Below are 23,016 nucleotides of genomic sequence, written 5' to 3' on the forward strand. Positions count from 1 at the left end.
CTCCTTGATAAGCTGCTTAATGGCTTAGCTGAGAGAAGAATGTTAAAGCCAAGAGAAATCATGAGATGCGACAAAGATAAGACAGCAGCCCATTTAATTAAGATACTCCCTTCTTGATGGATTCCTCTAAAATAAATGTTTTGAGGTGGATTTTGCTTCTTGTGTGCAAAGAAAAACTGATGAAGGCAAGGATTAGAGATGACATTTGAAAAGAGTTATGTAATTTTTTTGGCTTTTGCACTTAAAATTATTTCAAATAAAATCTCAAGTGTTTCCTGGAACATTTCTGGAAAAAAAGAAAGTTTGGGTTTGACTGGATGATAAAAACATCAGCCATGCTGATAAATCTCAACCTACACTTGGTAGTCTCTAAATTCAGCCCTCCATTAATAACACAATGATTCTACCAATCATTGGAACTATTCACTTGTCTTCAAATGATTTCCTCTCTTGCTAGCTTCTCCATACATTCTAGAAACCTGACACTTGAGTTGATTTTGTTTTAAGATTGCAGTGTACAGATAATTTTACGAGTTTGATTTGTCTTTATTTAACACTCTAGATCTATAAATACTGTTAAGCCATACAAACTAAAACTTATATCCAAGAAACCAATTTCCACACTCTTCCTTATTTTTATTAGCACCTGGAAGAAAGCAATATGTATGAGCTGTGCACAAGGGACAACACTGTAGTAACAAAGAGTTTGATTTCACAAGCCAAAGATACTGCATCTGTGGCTTATTTCATAGTAACATTGACTGGTGTTCTCAAGCAAAAAATAGGTCTCCTCTTCTTATGAAATCATTTTTTCAATAATGAGATCATTTTAAATTACACAAAAATGTTTTTTTAAATATACCCAGTGGATGCCAAATCATTACTGCCAATATTGGGGTAACTGTCTCATGGTTTTATAAAATTCATAATCCTCATTTCTAAATGCTTAATACTGAACACCAGTTAATACCACCTGCCATGTACTTAATATTGGCAATTCTACAAAAATGTATTAGGATCAAATAATGAAATACTACCTAAAAAAATCTTGTGATAAAGTTTCTCCTTTTGTATACAATTTAAAAAAACACCATTTTTTTGGAACTGAAGTGTAATTTGAAGCTACGGACGTAAATACTATATAACTGAACTGTATCTCTCACTCTATAATGTTAAAAATATGGATGAAGTATTTTTAAGAGAAAGAAGAACAGGTGTACATGTGCCATAGGCCTACATATGAGAGAAATCATTCAGTTAATTTTTTCTCACTTAGCTATCAAATCCATCACCCCCTTCTTCCTTGGTTGATCTTTTGGTGTTAAACTCCATGAATAATGTTAAATTGACAATTTCTCTAAAAGAAGCTAACATTTGAGATGTTACATCACATCAGATGAACAGCACAACCACTTCTTGTGTGTCAAAGGCATAGGGACAAGGCACTGAGCACTCTATGGAGCAATGAATGCATCAATAGAAAACAGTGTAAACCCATTAAAAGACTTGAGATTGCTTTAAACAGAGAGATCAAATTTCATAAACAACTTGTACCTAACTTATACAAAGAGCTAATGCTCAAACAGGTTTCATGATGCAAAATACACATTGTAGAAGAAAAATGATTTTTAAAAATTCAACAATTTTTTATAGATTAAGCTCAACAAATTAATCAATATTCATTGTCTTGTGTTTGTTAACTAGTAAGAAGACACATTTACTTCTCTACAATATCTTTCATTTTCTTAAAGAACTGAAGCAACCTAACAACTTAATGCTGTTTTCCAGATAACAATCCACACTTGAAATTGCCGTTACCAAAATGTCGTCTTTAAAGAACTGAGATGTTAGACTTTTGTTGAAACCCAAATGTCCAGTCTCTTGAAAAATCAATTCTGCATTGACCTGGAAGGGCTATCTGGGATTCTGATGGAAGTTTACCTTATTCAGGATGATTTCAAGAACAAATCCCTGCCATGATATTTACTCAACGCATTTAATAAATGAGTTTTCTTAAGTCGTTTAATTTGGGGGTTTCATTCACATGGTCGAAGATGGCAGGATATAGATGGCTCAGTAGGCCTCTTCTTTTCTCCATGTCCCAACATTTTTCTTGATGGGAAGAAGTTATAAAACAACCCAATAGGAGACCATGAAAATGTGCAGATGCACTGGAACATGATGGGATAGCCCAAGTCCAGTGTTTAATTCTAAACTGCAACATCCCATGATTTTCCATTATTCTGATTTGATATGCACTCTTAACAATCATTTCTAGAACTCCAGAAAACAATATCTGCAGAGGGCTCAGTCAATGAAGCAGACAAGTGGTATTCTTCCAACCTCACAAAGTTGGCCTCTGTAAAAGGGTACAGAAAACTCTCAGTTAAAAAAAGAAGAAGGAAGAGGAGGAGGCAGGGTGAAACTGACATGTGGCTTCTGGCCTCTGGCCTGAAAACCCACGGAAAATTGTGAAGCCTAACAGGCAACCAGTGGCTTGTTCATTATGTTGATTAGACTGTTGATTTAGCCAGTTGTGTTTTGTTTTCCTGAATCAGGACTTCTTTGGCAAGTTCACTTGAATTAGCTCTCAAGTTCTCTTTTAATTTGTTAAGCTCAAAGTCATGGAGAATCTTGATAGTCATTAACTTTTCTCTCTTGATTCTCTCCAGAACATCTTTTGGAACATCAGGAATCATCCAGGCCAACAAAAATTTAACTAAAAACACAACGTGCTGGAGGAAAAATAAAAGAACATCAAGGACATTAGAATTGTCAAATGTTCAGCAGGAAGTTCTTACAAACCACTTTAATCATTCAATAAACTGTGCTCAACACAGAAGTATGAGGAAAAGGCAAAAGATACGGTCGTTGTCCCAGAACTTTCCCAGAAAGACAAACCTTAAGCAAATGAATATATACTAAAATGTGTAATTATAGACATTTAAGTTGATCATGGTTATTGAATATACTTTTTTCTATGCTCACTCCTGAAAACCCAATACATATTTGTAAAAGAATTTTGAAAAATGGTGTAACTCACAAAGACCCAAAAAAAAAAAAAAAAAAAAAAAAAAGGAGGAAACAGTAGGAACAGATTCCAGAGATGGAAGAAAGCTGGCGCTTAAACTTGCAATTGGTGATATGGTGATGGTAAAAACCAAGAAGACAAAAGCCAACTTTATTTTAGATCTTCAATAAATATCAGGAAAGATGGTCTTATGGACCTGGAAAGCATGCATGTGGGTGGATTTGAAAACAAGAGGATTAGCCAAAATTTGGTATAAGGAGGAGCAGGTGAATTTTCAGGACCTCTCTCCCACCTTCATCCAGGTACTACTTCTCTCCAACCTCACCCTGGCAGCAGTTGAGTAATTTGCTTTCTGTAGAAATCAAAACAGAAAGCTGTGAACTCAGGAGCACCAGAGACACCAGAGAATGGAGAGGGGGCAGCATTCTGAAAACAGGGCAACTAAGTGAAATTCAGTGAATCCTAAGATCCCTAGTCTTCTTCTGTCTTGCTCAGCTCTCAGAATACAGGTAGCCATAAAATAGCTCAACAGAAAAGAGTTCAGAGGATTTTTCTTTGGGGAGGGTAACCAGTCTGTGAAATTAGAATGGTAGATATCAAAATTTTGTAGGCTTCAAATGAAAAGGTCCCCCTCCCTAACTCGTCACCCTATAGTGAAACCCACCAAGTGACATTCTTCTTGTATGCACACAAAGCTTATAATCAGCTCTCATTTATTCACTCTTAAGTATGAGCAGGTTGGCAAGAATCACCCATTATGTAAGAAAGTCTCTAATGTAAAAGAAAAAATTTGAAACAGGCAAATGGGAACTAAGAGGCAACAGAAATAATGAAGGAACAAAAGAACAGAACAAAAAGACAAAAAATAGGAGACCAACTACTTATAGGAGAGAAATAAGAATTTCAAAACAGAAAGCATAACACCTGAGTAACAGAAGTTCCAGAAAGACAGAACAGAGAAAAGAAAGAAAGAATAAAAAATAATAATAATACATACAAGCAAATTTTCTCACCCTGAAGGGTAAGTATGTTTTCAGATTTATAGAGTCCAGCAAAGTGTCCAAAAAAATGAATACTGTCCAATAACAAGAAGCTGTCTTGTAATGTTTCATAGAAGAGGACTAGTGGGAGAATCCTTAAAGCTTATTGATTTAATAAAAGATCAGAAACAAAGACTGGGGAATTGGAATGCTGACACTGAAACTGACAGAAAATGGTGCAATGTCTCCAAAAATGTCAGGAATACCTGGGGTGCCTGGGTGGCTCAGTTGGTTAAGCAGCCACCTCTTGGTTTCGGCTCAGTCACAATCATGGTCATGAGATAGAGCCCCACATCAGGCTTCATGTTGTGAGAGCACAGCCTGCTTGGGAATCTCTCTCTCCCTCTTTCTCTGCACCTCCCATACGTGCGTGCTCTCTTTTTCTCTTTCTCAAATAATAAATAAATTTTTTAAAAAGTGTCAGGAATACCTAAATAAAGTTGGTTGAAAATTTTTCAGGGAAATAACTTTCAGTCTTGAATTCTATATCACTTAGTCATCTGTGTGGAAAGAAAAGAAATTTCCAATATTTAAGGTCTCAAAAATTGACCACCCATAATTTTCCTCAGAAAATTACTGAAAAATATACTTCACCTAAATAAGCTAGTAAACCAAGAATGGGAGAAACATAGACTGCAGATAATGTAGCATATAGCATTCAATACAAGAGAAGGTGAAAAGAAGTCCCAGGATGATGGTGAGTCAGAGCTCACCAGATTAAAAACTGGTCATCAGAGCTGGAAGATTAAAAACATTAATAAGAATAATAAATAAACAAAACTCAAAAATGAAAAAAAATCCTGGTGCAAATGACCAGACTGAATGGTGAGCTAAACTGATGATGTAAAATATGGGAATTAAACAGTGATAAAGTCATAAAGAACTGAGAGAAAAGAGAAGAAAAACATGGGGAGGGATACACATAAGACTGCTCTCTTTTTTATCATGTAGAATCTGTGTCTGCTTGCATTAGACTTGTGTATTATTAGATTTCACAGCAGAGTGAAAAAGTGCCTCACCTTTATTTCTCTCCCTTATTGGCCTTCATATGTTATGATGTAGAACACTCAATATGTAACTTACCCAAATCCCCCCTCTGTATTTGTTCTCTTTGAACGCATGCCTTATATCCATAACAAGAATGGATAATCCACAAAGGGGGAAACATAATACAGTGGACAGAGCAGATGCTTGGCAGTGATATAGCTGGCAATGAAACTCAGCTCCAATATTAGCTGATTATCTTTAAAACCACTGCTAATTCTGCTGAGTCTCAGATTTATTTCTCAAGAGTCACTAATAAAGTCTAACTTACAGGGTTATTATTATAGTGTCTGGAATCACTATATAATAGATACTCAGTAACATCAATGAGTTCTCTGTCCTTTTATCGACCTTGAAAGAAGAGGCCACATTTTTTCTTTTTTTCTTTTATGTCACCTTGATATCTTCAACAATAGTAGGTGAATAATAGGGCAACCCATTGTACTGAAAATATCCCTAAGTTGCTTTTTAGGACAACAAATACTTCTTTCAAAATAATTTCCTGAGATAATTTTTTGCTGAGCAGACACCTTTAGAAACCTGAAGGCAGAAGACAGACTAGCTGGAATGCAAGTTAAGAAAGGCTTACTTCCATAACAATGATGAAAGTCATCTTGGCAGCAAGGACGTGCCAGTACTGCATATTATGAAAATATTTCTGGTCATGATCAGGTGGATATCTGTAATCCCTGTACCTGAAAAACAGAAGTAAATGCCAAAAAAATTAGGTATGATTTCCAATAGAGACCTAGCATAAATTCTTACTATTTCTCTTAAGAGACATTTTTAATTGACTACAAAAGTCAAGTCATAGGAAGATAACTCCTGTTATGAAATGTTTCTTTTTAGCACAGATAAAAATCATGGCCACATGTTACTTGTATCTAGTTTGGTGTAGCAGAAGACACAAGTGAAGCTTCTCACCTGACTTTCAAAGTCAAATTTCTCAGAAGAGTTACCAAAATGATGCTGTCTCTGTTCCCCCTCTTCCTGCTCTTTAATGCAGTTCTATGCACCACTTCCCTGAAATGCATTGTCTCCTATCCTTAAACTGAAGAAACACGCTAATCCTCATCTTTTTTGATCTTTAGACGGTAGGACTTGACATTGTTGACCATTTCTATTTTTTGAAACTCTATTTTCTTTTGGCTTATTTGACACTGCATTGTTTTTGTTTTTCTTGCTATTCTTCTGGACTTTTCTTAGTGCTCAACCTTGGGGGCTCATTGTTTTCTACAAAGTTGCTAGAGATTGATGTTCTTCAAAGATTTAGTCCAACTAGGAAGTGATGAAATCAAGAAAACTGACCCACATCTATGCTCTTAAACAGTATACTATGATTCCTCTATATGCAAATCTAAAACATAACAATGGTTTTGTCTACTGTTCTATCAACATTTTGCTGTTTCTTTGTTGGAATCCCAGATGAAGTAGCTGGCTTAAGGTTTAAGTTAAGTGGGGTGTGTGTGTGTGCGTGCGTGTGTGTATGTATACGTATATATGTATGTATCATATGTATATATATATATATATATGTATATATTATATACATATATATGTATATGTTATATATACATATATGTATATATGTATATATACATATGTATACATATGTATATATTTATATATATATACATTTATGTCATATATATTTATTATATATAATCCTTAATTCATAGGGTAAAAAGACCCTCACAGTACATGAGACACTGAATGTGGAAATACATTCACAAATTTAATTTCATGCTTCCTACATGGAAGAAACCCTTAAAGTGGGATGGATGGTGAACTTATATTATTTCTCCCTTTCTCACTCTCTTTTTAAGGACACATAGTTAAATTCAAGTAGGTTAAATGCATATATAATATGATCATGCTGTATGATCTATAGATACTACATTTTGGGACCAAGATGTATTTGTTGGTCAGAAATCTTTCCAATAAATTTAAAAAATAAGAAACAATTCAAAATTGATATCTTTACCCATGATATTCTTTTACTTTTGGACATTCTACTTTTCCAAACCAGATTCATATGATGAGTGAATTCCAAAATTGACACACTTTACCCAGGATTTTTATTGCCCCAAATAAATCCTTCACATTGTAAGACAGGAAGAAAATGGAGAATTTAAAAAATACATTTAAAAAGCAAAATTAAAAGCTAAGAACGTAAGAAGGAACCTGCAAGTGGTGAAGTCTCGTTTCTCCCAAGGTGCAGTGTGGTTTGGAAAATCAGCTATCAGGAATGTTGACAGGCTGTCATTGACATATCCTTTCATGGGTGCAGTGGCATCCTTTGAGTAGGCATAGTAGTAAACTAAACGGGGAATGATGTCCGAGGTAAATGCAACAATAAAAGCCTAAAGAACAAAGTAAGAGGGAGATTTTGAGCTAACAATTTCGTTTTAAGAATATCTGATTTGCATATGTCTCAGTTCTATATGGATACAAATGATTAAAATGCCATTACAAATCATGTTAATAAATGAGTCTTTGGCCTAAAACATGAAATAGGCCTTTTAAAGCATATGATTAATATTCCAAGATTTCACAGCTAGAAAGTGGCTAAGGTGAAAAGTGAACCTAAATGCATCTAGCTCCAAAAACCATGCTCTTTCCACAATGCCTTGTTATTTCTTCCATTTATTTCACAGCATAGTTCTACTGTCCCTAACCAAATTCATTTGGCTGAATCAACTCTGTAAGCTAGGACAGTGTGTGTGCCTGCATCGGTGTGAGTTTGCACACGTGTGCACTATTGGTGGCTGGTGGGAAGCAAAGGAGAGATAGAAGACCATGTGATGGTAAATTGCCCAAAGTTCAGTGTAATTAATCTTAGTATTTAATTCTATAGGAATGGTATTTTCCCATTCTTACCTAAGCTCTGGAACTCCTGTTTCTTTTAGGTTAGGTAAGTCCATTTAAAACCATCTGGCTCTGCCATCTACATTGTTAGTGTAGATGCTTAAAAAAACTTTAGTTAGTTAGCTAGTTACTTATGTTTATTTATTTTTGAGAGAGAGAGAGAGAGAGAGAGAGAGAGAGAGAGAGACAAAGCACAAGTGGAGGGCAAAGAGAGAGGAGACACAGAATCTGAAGCAGGCTCCAGGCTCTGAGCTGTCAGCACAGAGCCTGATGTGGGGCTCGAATTCATGAACCAAGAGATCATGATCTGAGCCCAAGTCTGTCAACTGAGCTGCCCAGGTGCCCCTAAAAACTTTTAATATTACTTCTATAGCTACTGGTCCATTCAGGTTTTCTACCACTTACTGAATAAACTTTGGCAGTTTTTATTTTCTAAAAAGGTGACAATTTCAAATACATTTTATAATTTATTTGAATAAAGGCACATATATAACCATTTCACAATTTTCTTACCTGTATCTTATACCTTTTTTCTTGTTTTAGATTGTCAGAGTTTTATATGTCTTTTCAATGAAGCAGCTCTTGATTCACATAGGAATTATATTGCTTTTTTAACTTATTTTCTATTTTGATTATTTCTGATTGCATCTCTATAAACTCTTTCCTATTACTTTTTGTTGATTAGTTTTATGTTTTTCTTTAGTTTCTGAAATTATGTGCTCAGCTTATGCTTTCAAGTCTTCTTTTTTAATAATAAAAGCATTCAGGGGTACCTGGGTGGCTCAGGCAGTTAAGTGTCTGACTCTTGACTTTGACTCAGGTCATGGTCTCGTGGTTCAAGAGATTGAGCCTGACATTGGGCTGCACACTGACAGCACAGAGTCTGCTTGGGATTCTCTCTTTCTTCCAATCTCTCTCTGCCCCTCCCCTGCTCACACACATATTCTTTCAATCTCTCTCTCTCAAAATAAACTTAAAAAAATAACAAAAGCATTTATTGCTATGAATTTTTCTGTAACTATAGTTTTAGCTAATTCCTATAGGGTTTCATTTTAATTAAGCTCTCTATAATTTGAATTTTGTTTCCATTTTATACAATAAAGCTTACTTGGGAGTGTGAACGTTAGGTAGTTAGATTTTTTTTAAATTATCTTTATTATCGACTTCAATTTTTATAACATTATTATATACAAATAAGTGTTATAAAATTTCTGCTTTGGAGAATTTAGTTTCATTATCATTAAAAAAATGTTTTTAATGTTTATTTATTTTTGAGAGACAGAGTACGAGCGGGGGAAGGGCAGAGAGAGAAGGAAACAATATGAAGCAGGCTCCAGGCTCTGAGCTGTCAGCACAGAGCCCCATGCAGGGCTTGAACTTGCGAACCGTGAGATCATGACCTGAGCTGAAGTTGGAAACAACCGACTGGGCCACACAGGAGCCCCTCATTATCATTTTTTAATAAGTGCTCCATAAGCAAAACACATTAATGTTTTATATTCTCTATTTGTAGTATACAACTCCTTGTATAATTAAGCTTTAATTGTGTTATTCAAATCTTTTATACCATTACATATTTTCTGTCTACTCTGTCACATGCTATGAAACTATATCATGGTATTTTAAGGACAGTGGTTTTACAATTTTCTTTGTATTTCTAAGAGTTTGCATGTCATAAATTTCTCTATGTTGTTCAGTGCATAAAAGTGTAAGGATGGTTTATCATTATGGACTGTCACCATGATGAAAGCAACATAAATAAATATTGAGTTAAGCATCATTCACATCTCCCCAACCCCAAGAAAACGAAATAAAATACGAAGCCGTCCAACCAAAATGGGTCCACTTACATTAGTTGCAACAGAAAGGACAGCCATTCCATAAAGAATGTCTTGCCAAACACCTATGCTATGAGCTTTAGCAGCTACCGGTCTCCTGTACTGAGTTGTAAGTTTCCAGGCATCTACTCGGATCTCTATAATATTATTCAAGAGAGCAAGAAGAGGAGCCAAAGGAAAAGAGGCCACAAATAATGTGACAAATCCAAATTGGATAACTGTAGGGGAAAAAAAAATAGTGAAGTCATTATTATGAAAGAGAAAAAGGGGAACATTCTGCCCAATACCTCCAACTCCCTCCTTTTAGAGGGATCTACACCAGCAAAACCCTCCAGGCCTCTTTCCATCTGCCCACTCCTTCCTCCTCATTGGAAGCCTAGTGACTTGTTTGCTTACTAGAATAGAAAGGAGAAACTGAGCATGTACAACTCAGTTCTGTCCTGGCTGTTTCTTTTGACATCTGCTTCTCTGAAGAAAGCATCTCCTCTTGTCAGATAAGAGATTCTCTTTATTCTTTTTAAACATAGCCTTTTATTTTGGGCTATGTTTATGCCTATGCTGGCCCAGCCTTTACACTGGTATTGGCACATTAGTGGGGTAATCAAGTTTTTCTATCTTGCTAAATCTGTGAGATCAGGGATAAGGACTGATTCATTTATACGCTTCCAAGAGCCAGCATGTGTTGGGTATATAAACATACTCAACTATAATAAGCCTTATGAATGAATACATTATTTAAGGTTGGTTAAGGTCCTGATCCTCTATACTATCTTGACATCTTTCTAAATAAATTTTATTCTCTTTTCTCATTAAGACTTAGCATCTATGTAAGTTAGCTTCTCTTCCTATTTTTGTTTGCTTCCAACAACGATTAAGGTACAAGAATCCATTCAACTGGCAGTTTGGGCTTCCCGTGAGTGAAAAATGTAATAAGAGAACAGGACTGGCTTTCCACTAAAGGGGAAAAAAAAAGACTCTTCCACGAGTCCTCTATTTTTAGATGAATCCCAAGTGTTTCTGAATTTCAACTTTTCTCACAAAAAATTTTCAAAATAATCAGTCTTGCCATTTACTAAATCTACTGAACATCTCTACTGAACTAAGAGACAGAAAATTCAGAGGAAGTGTTATGTAGAAACAGTTTGAATTTTCTGGGTTCAAATCCCAGGTTTTTACCTAAAATCTTTCAGCCCATAACACAAATTAACCTATCCAAATTTCAGTATCCTCTAAAACAAAATGCAGTGAATAATGACTCCTCTGCAGAACGTTTCAAGATTAGGGATAATGTTCATTAAACAACCAGAATAAACTAACTCTTAGCTGTGTCTCAATAAATGGTAGTTAATTTTCTTATGACACCTTGATTTCATTTTTTTAAAATTGCAGTGATAATCCCTAACGCATCTATGCACAAATGCATTTGATACTTACAAATTTAATTAAAAATTACAGCCTCATCACCCCTAAAGCAAGGACTGCCCAATTTTACAGTCAGCTATATGAAACAGACTTCTCTCAATTTGTCTTAAATTTACCTATTTCAATCCAGGTATCATGTGTATGTATCACAGTGGAGAATCAATAACAATTTCAGGTCATTTTTTCATTCTATCATTATGGGATTAGAGAGTAAGTGAAGAATATTATTCCACCAGAGAAGCAGACAGGGTAACTTGGGAGGAAACACTCAGAGGTTAGAGTGGGAGAGAGCCAAAGCATAAGAGACTCTTAAAAACTGAGAACAAACTGAGGGCTGATGAGAGGTGGAAGGGACGGGAGGGTGGGTGATGGGTATTGAGGAGGGCACCTTTTGGGATGAACACTGGGTGTTGTATGGAAACTAATTTGACAATAAACTTCATATATTTAAAAAAAAAAGAGGGGAAACACTCAAGTAGACTTTATAAGTAGTCCTCAGCAATCATCCTTCCTAAAATTTCATCTCAAAATCTCTTCTCCGTTCAATCCTTAGCATTTTTATGCATTCTTGTATTCAATGTGAGCTTCCCTTGCACAACAGTTTTTAGCCTGCTTCTTTTCAGCCTGAAATAAAGAACTTACCTAAATGTATGTCAGACTCTGGAAACATCTTTCAACTTATTCTCTCTCTGGGCTGTCAGTGTGGCAAACAGGACAGCCATGCAAGCTAATCTGAGATAGGAATTTAAAAGTAATCCAGAGGTGTGATGGAAGCGAAAACACACCTCGGACTAGCACAGGGCCTGACGTGCCAGACAAAACGCAAAGGAAGGAAAAGACGGCTGAAGGGGGCAGTGGTGAACTGTGTGGAATTGCTGATGCTGGAGTTGAAACCTGAATATGAGGATGCTCTAAACTGATTTGCAGCACAGTAAAAATGGAAGAATAAGAGAATAAAATAGGAGCAGAACGGAGTCGCCGGAGCCAAGCGCAGACGAAAGGCCCACGGAAGAGGGTAGGAAGGGCGGCGAGGCGGTGCGCGCTCCACGGACTGGCGGGAGGGAGCCGGGGCGGAGGGGCGGCTCGCCGGCCAAGCAGAGCCCCCGAGTCTGGCTTGCAAAAAGCGGAGGGGCCTGACGGACTGTGTTCCCACAGCAAGCGCGACTTAGCGTCTGGGAGGTCATAAGTTAACAGCTCTGCTCAGAAAGCGGGAAGGCTGGAGGACAAAGGGAAGGAGAGCTGCTGAGCCCCCGGACGACAGAGCTCAGTTTGGTGGGGAACAAAGGCGCTCGCCAGCGCCATCTCCCCCGCCCATCCCCCAGCCAAAATCCCAAAGAGAACCAGTTCCTGCCAGGGAACTTGCTCGCTCCGCGCAAACACCCAACTCTGCGCTTCTGCGGAGCCAAACCTCCGGCAGCGGATCTGACTCCCTCCTGCTGCCACAGGGCCCCTCCTGAAGTGGATCACCTAAGGAGAAGCAAGCTAAGCCTGCCCCTCCTGCCCCTGTGCACCTTGCCTACCCACCCCAGCTAAGACGCCAGATCGCCAGCATCACAAGCCTGGCAGTGTGCAAGTAGCCCAGACAGGCCACCCCACCCCACAGTGAATCCCGCCCCTAGGAGAGGGGAAGAGAAGGCACACACCAGTCTGACTGTGGACACAGCGGTGGGCTGGGGGCAGACATCAGGTCTGACTGCGGCTCCGCCCACCAACTCCAGTTATACACCACAGCACAGGGGAAGTGCCCTGCAGGTCCTCACCATGCCAGGGACTATCCAAAATGACCAAGCGGAAGAATTCCCCTCGTAAGAATCTCCAGGAAATAACAACAGCTAATGAGCTGATCAAAAAGGATTTAAATAATATAACAGAAAGTGAATTTAGAATAATAGTCATAAAATTAATCGCTGGGCTTGGAAACAGTATAGCTGACAGCAGAGAATCTCTTGCTACAGAGATCAAGGGACTATTGATTTATTCAAGAGAGCTGAAAAACGCTTTAAACGAAATGCATAACAAAATGGAAACCACCATAGCTCGGATTGAAGAGGCAGAGGAGAGAATAGGTGAACTAGAAGATAAAGTTATGGAAAAAGAGGAAGCTGAGAAAACGAGAGATAAAAAAATCCAGGAGTATGAGGGGAAAATTAGAGAACTAAGTGATACACTAAAAAGAAATAATATACGCATCATTGGTATCCCAGAGGAGGAAGAGAGAGGGAAAGGTGCTGAAGGGGTACTTGAAGAAATAATAGCTGAGAACTTCCCTGAACTGGGGAAGGAAAAAGGCATTGAAATTCAAGAGGCACAGAGAACTCCCTTCAGACGTAACTTGAATCGATCTTCTGCACGACATATCATAGTGAAACTGGCAAAATACAAGGATAAAGAGAAAATTCTGAAAGCAGCAAGGGGTAAACGTGCCCTCACATATAAAGGGAGACCTATAAGACTCGTGACTGATCTCTCTTTTGAAACTTGGCAGGCCAGAAAGAATTGGCACGAGATTTTCAGTGTGCTAGACAGAAAAAATATGCAGCCGAGAATCCTTTATCCAGCAAGTCTGTCATTTAGAATAGAAGGAGAGATAAAGGTCTTCCCAAACAAACAAAAACTGAAGGAATTTGTCACCACTAAACCAGCCCTACAAGAGATCCTAAGGGGGATCCTGTGAGACAAAGTACCAGAGACATCACTACAAGCATAAAACATACAGACATCACAATGACTCTAAACCCATATCTTTCTATAATAACACTGAATGTAAATGGATTAAATGCGCCAACCAAAAGACATAGGGTATCAGAATGGATAAAAAAACAAGACCCATCTATTTGCTGTCTACAAGAGACTCATTTTAGACCTGAGGACACCTTTAGATTGAGAGTGAGGGGATGGAGAACTATTTATCATGCTACTGGAAGCCAAAAGAAAGCTGGAGTAGCCATACTTATATCAGACAAACTACACTTTAAATTAAAGGCTGTAACAAGAGATGAAGAAGGACATTATATAATAGTGACAGGGTCTATCCATCAGGAAGAGCTAACAATTATAAATGTCTATGCGCCGAATACCGGAGCACCCAAATATATAAAACAATTACTCATAAACACAAGCAACCTTATTGATAAGAATGTGGTAATTGCAGGGGACTTTAACACCCCACTTACAGAAATGGATAGATCATCTAGACCCACGGTCAATAAAGAAACAAGGGCCCTGAATGAGACATTGGATCGGATGGACTTGACAGATATATTTAGAACTCTGCATCCATAAGCAACAGAATATACTTTCTTCTCGAGTGCACATGGAACATTCTCCAAGATAGATCATATACTCGGTCACAAAACAGCCCTTCATAAGTTTACAAGAATTGAAATCATACCATGCATACTTTCAGACCACAATGCTATGAAGCTTGAAATCAACCACAGAAAAAAGTCTGGAAAACCTCCAAAAGCATGGAGGTTAAAGAACACCCTACTAACGAATGAGTGGGTCAACCAGGCAATTAGAGAAGAAATTAAAAAATATATGGAAACAAACGAAAATGAAAATACAATAATCCAAACGCTTTGGGACGCAGCGAAGGCAGTCCTGAGAGGAAAATACATTGCAATCCAGGCCTATCTCAAGAAACAAGAAAAATCCCAAATACAAAATCTAACAGCACACCTAAAGGAAATAGAAGCAGAACAGCAAAGGCAGCCTAAACCCAGCAGAAGAAGAGAAATAATAAAGATCAGAGCAGAAATAAACAATATAGAATCTAAAAAAAACTGTAGAGCAGATCAACGAAACTAAGAGTTGGTTTTTTGAAAAAATTAACAAAATTGACAAACCTCTAGCCAGGCTTCTCAAAAAGAAAACGGAGATGACCCAAATAGATAAAATCATGAATGAAAATGGAATGATTACAACCAATCCCTCAGAGATACAAACAATTATCAGGGAATACTATGAAAAACTATATGCCAACAAATTGGACAACCTGGAAGAAATGGACAAATTCCTGAACACCCACACTCTTCCAAAACTCAATCAGGAGGAAATAGAAAGCTTGAACAGACCCATAACCAGCGAAGAAATTGAATCGGTTATCAAAAATCTCCCAACAAATAAGAGTCCAGGACCAGATGGCTTCCCAGGGGAGTTCTACCAGACGTTTAAAGCAGAGATAATACCTATCCTTCTCAAGCTATTCCAAGAAATAGAAAGGGAAGGAAAACTTCCAGACTCATTCTATGAAGCCAGTATTACTTTGATTCCTAAACCAGACAGAGACCCAGTAAAAACAGAGAACTACAGGCCAATATCCCTGATGAATATGGATGCCAAAATTCTCAATAAGATACTAGCAAATCGAATTCAACGGCATATAAAAAGAATTATTCACCATGATCAAGTGGGATTCATTCCTGGGATGCAGGGCTGGTTCAACATTCGCAAATCAATCAACGTGATACATCACATTTACAAAAAAAAAGAGAAAAACCATATGATCCTGTCAATCGATGCAGAAAAGGCCTTTGACAAAATCCAGCACCCTTTCTTAATAAAAACCCTTGAGAAAGTCGGGATAGAAGGAACATACTTAAAGATCATAAAAGCCATTTATGAAAAGCCCACAGCTAACATCATCCTCAACGGGGAAAAACTGAGAGCTTTTTCCCTGAGATCAGGAACACGACAGGGATGCCCACTCTCACCGCTGTTGTTTAACATAGTGCTGGAAGTTCTAGCATCAGCAATCAGACAACAACAGGAAATCAAAGGCATCAAAATTGGCAAAGATGAAGTCAAGCTTTCGCTTTTTGCAGATGACATGATATTATACATGGAAAATCCAATAGACTCCACCAAAAGTCTGCTAGAACTGATACATGAATTCAGCAAAGTTGCAGGATACAAAATCAATGTACAGAAATCAGTTGCATTCTTATACACTAACAATGAAGCAACAGAAAGACAAATAAAGAAACTGATCCCATTCACAATTGCACCAAGAAGCATAAAATACCTAGGAATAAATCTAACCAAAGATGTAAAGGATCTGTATGCTGAAAACTATAGAAAGCTTATGAAGGTAATTGAAGAAGATTTAAAGAAATGGAAAGACATTCCTTGCTCATGGATTGGAAGAATAAATATTGTCAAAATGTCAATACTACCCAAAGCTATCTACACATTCAATGCAATCCCAATCAAAATTGCACCAGCATTCTTCTCGAAACTAGAACAAGCAATCCTAAAATTCATATGGAACCACAAAAGGCCCCGAATAGCCAAAGTAATTTTGAAGAAGAAGACCAAAGCAGGAGGCATCCCAATCCCAGACTTTAGCCTCTACTACAAAGCTGTCATCATCAAGACAGCATGGTATTGGCACAAAAACAGACACATAGACCAATGGAATAGAATAGAAACCCCAGAACTAGACCCACAAACGTATGGCCAACTCATCTTTGACAAAGCAGGAAAGAACATCCAATGGAAAAAAGACAGTCTCTTTAACAAATGGTGCTGGGAGAACTGGACAGCAACATGCAGAAGGTTGAAACTAGACCACTTTCTCACACCATTCACAAAAATAAACTCCAAATGGATAAAGGACCTGAATGTGAGACAGGAAACCATCAAAACCTTAGAGGAGAAAGCAGGAAAAGACCTCTCTGACCTCAGCCGTAGCAATCTCTTACTCGACACATCCCCAAAGGCAAGGGAATTAAAAGCAAAAGTGAATTACTGGGACCTTATGAAGATAAAAAGCTTCTGCACAGCAAAGGAAACAACCAACAAAACTAAAAGGCAACCAACGGAATGGGAAAAGATATTTGCAAATGACATATCGGACAAAGGGCTAGTCTCCAAAATCTATAAAGAGCTCACCAAACTCCACACCCGAAAAACAAATAACCCAGTGAAGAAATGGGCAGAAAACATGAATAGACACTTCTCTAAAGAAGACATCCGGATGGCCAACAGGCACATGAAAAGATGTTCAGCGTCGCTCCTTATCAGGGAAATACAAATCAAAACCACACTCAGGTATCACCTCACGCCAGTCAGAGTGGCCAAAATGAACAAATCAGGAGACTATAGATGCTGGAGAGGATGTGGAGAAACGGGAACCCTCTTGCACTGTTGGTGGGAATGCAAATTGGTGCAGCCGCTCTGGAAAGCAGTGTGGAGGTTCCTCAGAAAATTAAAAATAGACCTACCCTATGACCCAGCAATAGCACTGCTAGGAATTTATCCAAGGGACACAGGAGTACTGATGCATAGGGGCACTTGTACCCCAATGTTCATAGCAGCACTCTCAACAATAGCCAAATTATGGAAAGAGCCTAAATGTCCATCAACTGATGAATGGATAAAGAAATTGTGGTTTATATACACAATGGAACACTACGTGGCAATGAGAAAAAGTGAAATATGGCCTTTTGTAGCAACGTGGATGGAACTGGAGATTGTGATGCTAAGTGAAATAAGCCATACAGAGAAAGACAGATACCATATGGTTTCACTCTTATGTGGATCCTGAGAAACTTAACAGGAACCCATGGGGGAGGGGAAGGAAAAAAAAAAAAAGAGGTTAGAGTGGGAGAGAGCCAAAGCATAAGAGACTGTTGAGAACTGAGAACAAACTAAGGGTTGATGGGGGGTGGGAGGGAGGAGTGGGTGGGTGATGGGTATTGAGGAGGGCACCTTTTGGGATGAGCACTGGGTGTTGTATGGAAACCAATTTGACAATAAATTTCATATATAAATAAAAAAAAAAAAAGAATAAAATAGCTAAAAAAAAATTAAATAAAAAAATAAAATAAAATAAAAGTAATCCATACTTTATGTGGTTCAACAATCTTAATGTTCAATTGATAGGAAAAACATCTCTACCATTGGTGTTTTGAAATTAAACTTCATTCTGCATTCTATTTGGTAAGGATATAAATACCGAACCAATCTTTTCCATATCCATCCATGTTTCTTTTAACCTACCATCCAATAATTTTTTGGAAACCTACCATCTGCAAGGCAGGAAGAAATATAAAGAGCTGGAAAAACACTTACTCTACTCAACCTGACTCTATGTTTCAAGACAGTGGTTAAAAATTACCTGTTTCTAAGTACTCATAGAACAGCCCAAGAGATCCAAAAGTTTCAAGGTCATGATCCTGCTCCCATCGACTGTATAGCTTTTCGGAATTGGTCCGAGCTTTTCGACGTCTCCACCAATTCAGAACCATACTGTTGGAAGTGATAAAAGTAAATACATGATTAGAATTTAAAAGTAAGGGGTCAGAGAATAAGGGCGTTAGATCTAGAAATTGGCAGTAAGACAGGGTAGGTAACTTAAGATCACAGAGCAAGGAGAGATGACTATAGCTAAAGTTGAAATAAAAATCTACAGTTCTTTTCATAACACATGCTGCAGTCAAAGTTCTTTATTGGGGTGATAAAGAAAATAAGACAACCCTGACTCTCCCCTATGAAAATATATTTACTCAGAGACAGTTCTGTTAAAGAGCATGTGGACAAGAGGGTCACCATAGCACCTTTTTTTTTTTTTCCATTTAATTTATTAACCTTTATGTTGTCATGAAGAATGCTCAAGGAAATGAGAAATTGGTTACAAGAGAAAAATATATGACAAAGGAAACAAAGAGGCTTATCTAATATGTGAAAATAAATGCAATAATCCCAAACAAAATATTGCCTAACTAAATTCCATATTATTTACAAAATAATATATTATGATGTTAGATTACTTTAAGGAACAAAGGGTTTTTTATTAGAAAATCAATCAATGTAATAAGTCACATTAGCAGATTTGAGTAGAAAAAGATAAAATCATGTTGACAAATGCAGAAAAATTCATTTGATACATTTCGAGCACCTATTAAAACCTCTATATGACAGAAAAGTAGGAAAAGAAGGAAATTACTTCAGTTGGATCAAAAGCATCTACCAAAATCCTGGGTGAACATCATCCTGAATAAGGGAAAGTCACAGCAAAGGAAACAACTAACAAACCAAAAGACAACCTACTGAATAGGAGAGGATATGCATATGGCTTATCTGATAAAGGGATAAAGATACCACAATATCTTCTTTATTTATTTTTTTTTTTTAATTTTTTTTTTTTTCAACGTTTATTTATTTTTGGGACAGAGAGAGACAGAGCATGAACGGGGGAGGGGCAGAGAGAGAGGGAGACACAGAATCGGAAACAGGCTCCAGGCTCTGAGCCATCAGCCCAGAGCGTGACGCGGGGCTCGAACTCACGGACCGCGAGATCGTGACCTGGCCGAAGTCGGACGCTTAACCGACTGCGCCACCCAGGCGCCCCATCTTCTTTATTTTTAAATGAGGTGTGAGGTCTACATTGTTCCAGCAGCTTCTTCAATGAACTGCTTTTGCACCTTTGTCAAAAATGAAATGGCTACATTTGCATGGATTTATTTCTGCAATCTCTACTCAGTTCCACTGATCCATACATGCATTCCTTCACCAATCTCACCATCTTGATTAATATTAGTTTCATAATAAGCCTTAAAATCGAGTGGTGCAATTCTTCCAACTGTATTTTTTATCAGAATTGTTTGGCCTGTTTTAGTTCCTTTGCCCTCTATATCAATTTTAGAATCTGCTTGTCTATAACTATAGAAATTCTGCTGATATTTTGACTGGAATTACAAATCTATATATCAATTTGGGGATAACTGGCGTCATTACTAATTTTAGTCTTCCAATCTGTGAGCACATTTCTCCCCAAATAATTTTTTTTCCACCAGGATCTGTAGTTTTCGGCATATAAATCCCATATATTTAAAAAAATTTGTACCAGTTATTTCATTTTATTTTGGTGCTTACTCTTTCTGTACTGATCGATGATTCTTGCTTCCCATACTTTGATTTTGTGCTCTTTTCTTGCTCAACTACACCTTTCAGTAGTTCTTCCATTGAGGGTCTATAAATGTAAATTCTTGTTTTTATGTCTAAAAGTGTCTTTATTTCACCTGCACTTTATAAAACAGTTAAACTGGTTCTAGAAATCTAAGGTGTGCATTAATTTTACTCCAAATCTTGAAACGACTCTACTGTCCTCTGTACCCAGTGCTATGAGTAAAAAATCTGTTGTCAGTGTAGATGATACTCTTTTTTCTTCTGGAAGATTTTAAGATTGTTTACCTCTCATGTTCTGGAGTTTCACCATAGCATATCTGGGTGTGAATTTAATTTTATTTATCTTACTTCATACTCCGAATTTGTTTTCATTTCTGAAACTCATGTTTTCCTTCAGTTTTGGAAAATTATCAGCAATTACCTAGTCAAAGAATTTTTCCCTCCCACCATTTACCCATTCTCTTTTTTCTGGAACTACTACTAAGTTGATGTGGAAGCCTCCTAATATAGTCTGTCACTTTATTTATTTATTTATTTTTTTAATTTTTTTTTTCAATGTTTATTTATTTTTTTTGGGACAGAGAGAGACAGAGCATGAACGGGGGAGGGGCAGAGAGAGAGGGAGACACAGAATCGGAAACAGGCTCCAGGCTCCGAGCCATCAGCCCAGAGCCTGACGCGGGGCTCGAACTCACGGACCGCGAGATCGTGACCTGGCTGAAGTCGGACGCTTAACCGACTGCGCCACCCAGGCGCCCCTGTCACTTTATTTTTTTAATTTCATTGTCACTCTATTGCCATTTGTATAACGTGGGAGTGTCTCAGTACTATTTTCCAATTCATTAATTCACTCTTCAATTGTGTCCAGTCTGCAATTGATGTCACCTATTGTACTCTTTATTTAAAGTACAATTTTTTTTCATTTATGTATAATTGATTCTTTTTACTGTCAATTTATTCTTGTTTCATTTATATGTTTTTATTTAAATTCTTTCCTGATCCTTCTAAGTGACAGTATCACTTCCTTTTATGCTTTTAGGCTTTGCCAGAAACTTCTAGCTAGAGTAAGTTCACTTTCTAAAACTTGATTTTGTTAGCAGTCTCTGTAGCATTAAATTTTATCATAAGTTATGGAATTTTGGTTTCTGTAGGTTTAATTTTACTTTTTTCTTTTTTCTTTTACTTCCTTGTGTGTCTGTCTCCTTTCCTCTTTTACTTTTCTTTTACTTCCTTGTGTGTCTGTATTTATTCTCCTCTTGTGTTTGGTTTAGGGGTTATCCCCATTCTGCCCTCCAGATCTCAGTTTACAGCTAGGACTTAAAAGAGCAGCTTAGAGTTATTTCCCTGGGGCAATTGGGATGCAGTGCATCAAATACTGTTTGAAAAGATAAGTCTATGTTCTCCCTTTGTCAGCACATGAAAAAGAACCCCAGGAGTGCTACAGAACTGTAGGGAGAAGTAGGAGCAGAGGGGGAGGCTGTTTTCAACTTTTTCATAAAGAAGTGAGAATAAACCCAATCCCTAACATCAAGTACAGTTACACTGGCCAAGCCCTAGTCCTAAGTGGGGCACTTTAGTCTACTTGACACTATAGGTGTTAACCTTGGCACTGTCATTTCCTAACTGGGAGACCTGCAAGATTACAGGCTTATGATTCTTTCTCTTTTTATCCATGGAAATTTTCAACTTATATTTGAGATCAACTGTCATTCTGGTTTTCTCTTTTGATAATGTATTCATTATTGCTATGCTTTTGGACTAGGGAGCAATTCCTTCATATACTAAAACTTCATTCATGACCAATTTTTGTGCCTAAGTGTGTCCATGTCACAAAGTTTATTTATTTATTTTGGGGGGGAGGGAGGGAAAAGAGAGAGGGAAAGAGAGAGAGCCCGACATAAGGCTTGAACTCATGAACCATGAAATCATGACCCGAGCAAAAATCAAGAGTGGGACACTTAACTGACTGAGCCACTCAGGTGCCCCTCACATGGATATTTTTAACAGAGTTCAACATTTAGTAATCTTGAGAAATAATATGTGACATACAGAATAATATACAGAGGATACAATATTTAGATTTCCCAATGGAATCTCCACAGGAAAGAGGGATAATACATTTCCCTCAACTTCACTCAAGCAATAAAAATCCATATTTAAAAGCCTGTGTTACCTAAACGCATTACTATTGATTAAAAGTGAGTTTTTGTTGTTGTTGTTGTTGTTGTTGACTTAAGCATTTGCTAACAAAGATACCATGATAATCAAAGAATTCCATCTTCTTCCAGAAGAAAGCTCTTATGGTTATTTAGGAAAAACTTGTAAGTCATACATACGGATAAATGGCTTCTTTAATGTTTCCAAAGATCTGTTTCCCAGTCATTATGATGGTCAACTGGGTCGTCAATTCTATTAGACAGCCTCCAGGATCACACTAGTCAGAGGCAAGAAGGAAAAAGAGTGAATGATGAAAGATAGACTTTTGCAAAAAAAAAAAAATCTCAAACCAAAAGACTACAATCTAAAGATTTTAATGGGAATGGATGTTAAAGGGGTATAAAGAGATATTTAGCTCAACAGTTTCAAGCATGTTCATTAACCAGTTATGAGATAGCAGCATTAGATTCAGATTCTGGTCTTACTCTTAGAAGATTCTTTATATATTTATATCTGAATCTTTATATTTGGATTGGGGCTGGAAGTTGTTATTTTCTCCATGTGATTTAGATACACAACCACATATGGAAACCACCTACTGGTCTAACTCTGTAACGCATGGTGGAGCCATTTCTGCTATACTTGTGGAACACTATCATTCATTCCTTTGCAGGAAATCTTCAGGAATATAAAACGTACTTAT

The 23,016-nt window shown here is 37.4% G+C and overlaps 1 protein-coding gene across 5 annotated transcripts in view; it reads right to left on the minus strand.

The window, feature by feature from the left end:
- Nucleotides 1-615: 615 nt before the first annotated feature.
- ANO5 (anoctamin 5) overlaps nt 616-23,016 on the minus strand; it is a 96,552-nt gene continuing 74,151 nt past the window's right edge. For all 5 annotated transcript variants that reach the window (XM_086677810.1, XM_086677809.1, XM_086677812.1 and 2 more), the window contains 6 exons: nt 22,493-22,590; nt 18,367-18,497; nt 9,834-10,039; nt 7,300-7,478; nt 5,705-5,810; nt 616-2,735 (listed from right to left, as the gene is read on the minus strand). In XM_086677810.1, coding sequence (XP_086533936.1) covers nt 2,514-2,735; nt 5,705-5,810; nt 7,300-7,478; nt 9,834-10,039; nt 18,367-18,497; nt 22,493-22,590 — 942 coding nt within the window. In that variant the 3' untranslated portion in view covers nt 616-2,513. The remainder of the gene's footprint in view (nt 2,736-5,704; nt 5,811-7,299; nt 7,479-9,833; nt 10,040-18,366; nt 18,498-22,492; nt 22,591-23,016) is intronic.

The sequence above is a fragment of the Puma concolor genome, chromosome D1, assembly GCF_028749965.1.
Source record: "Puma concolor isolate L17-30 chromosome D1, mPumCon1.1.hap2, whole genome shotgun sequence".
Lineage (NCBI taxonomy): Eukaryota > Metazoa > Chordata > Mammalia > Carnivora > Felidae > Puma > Puma concolor.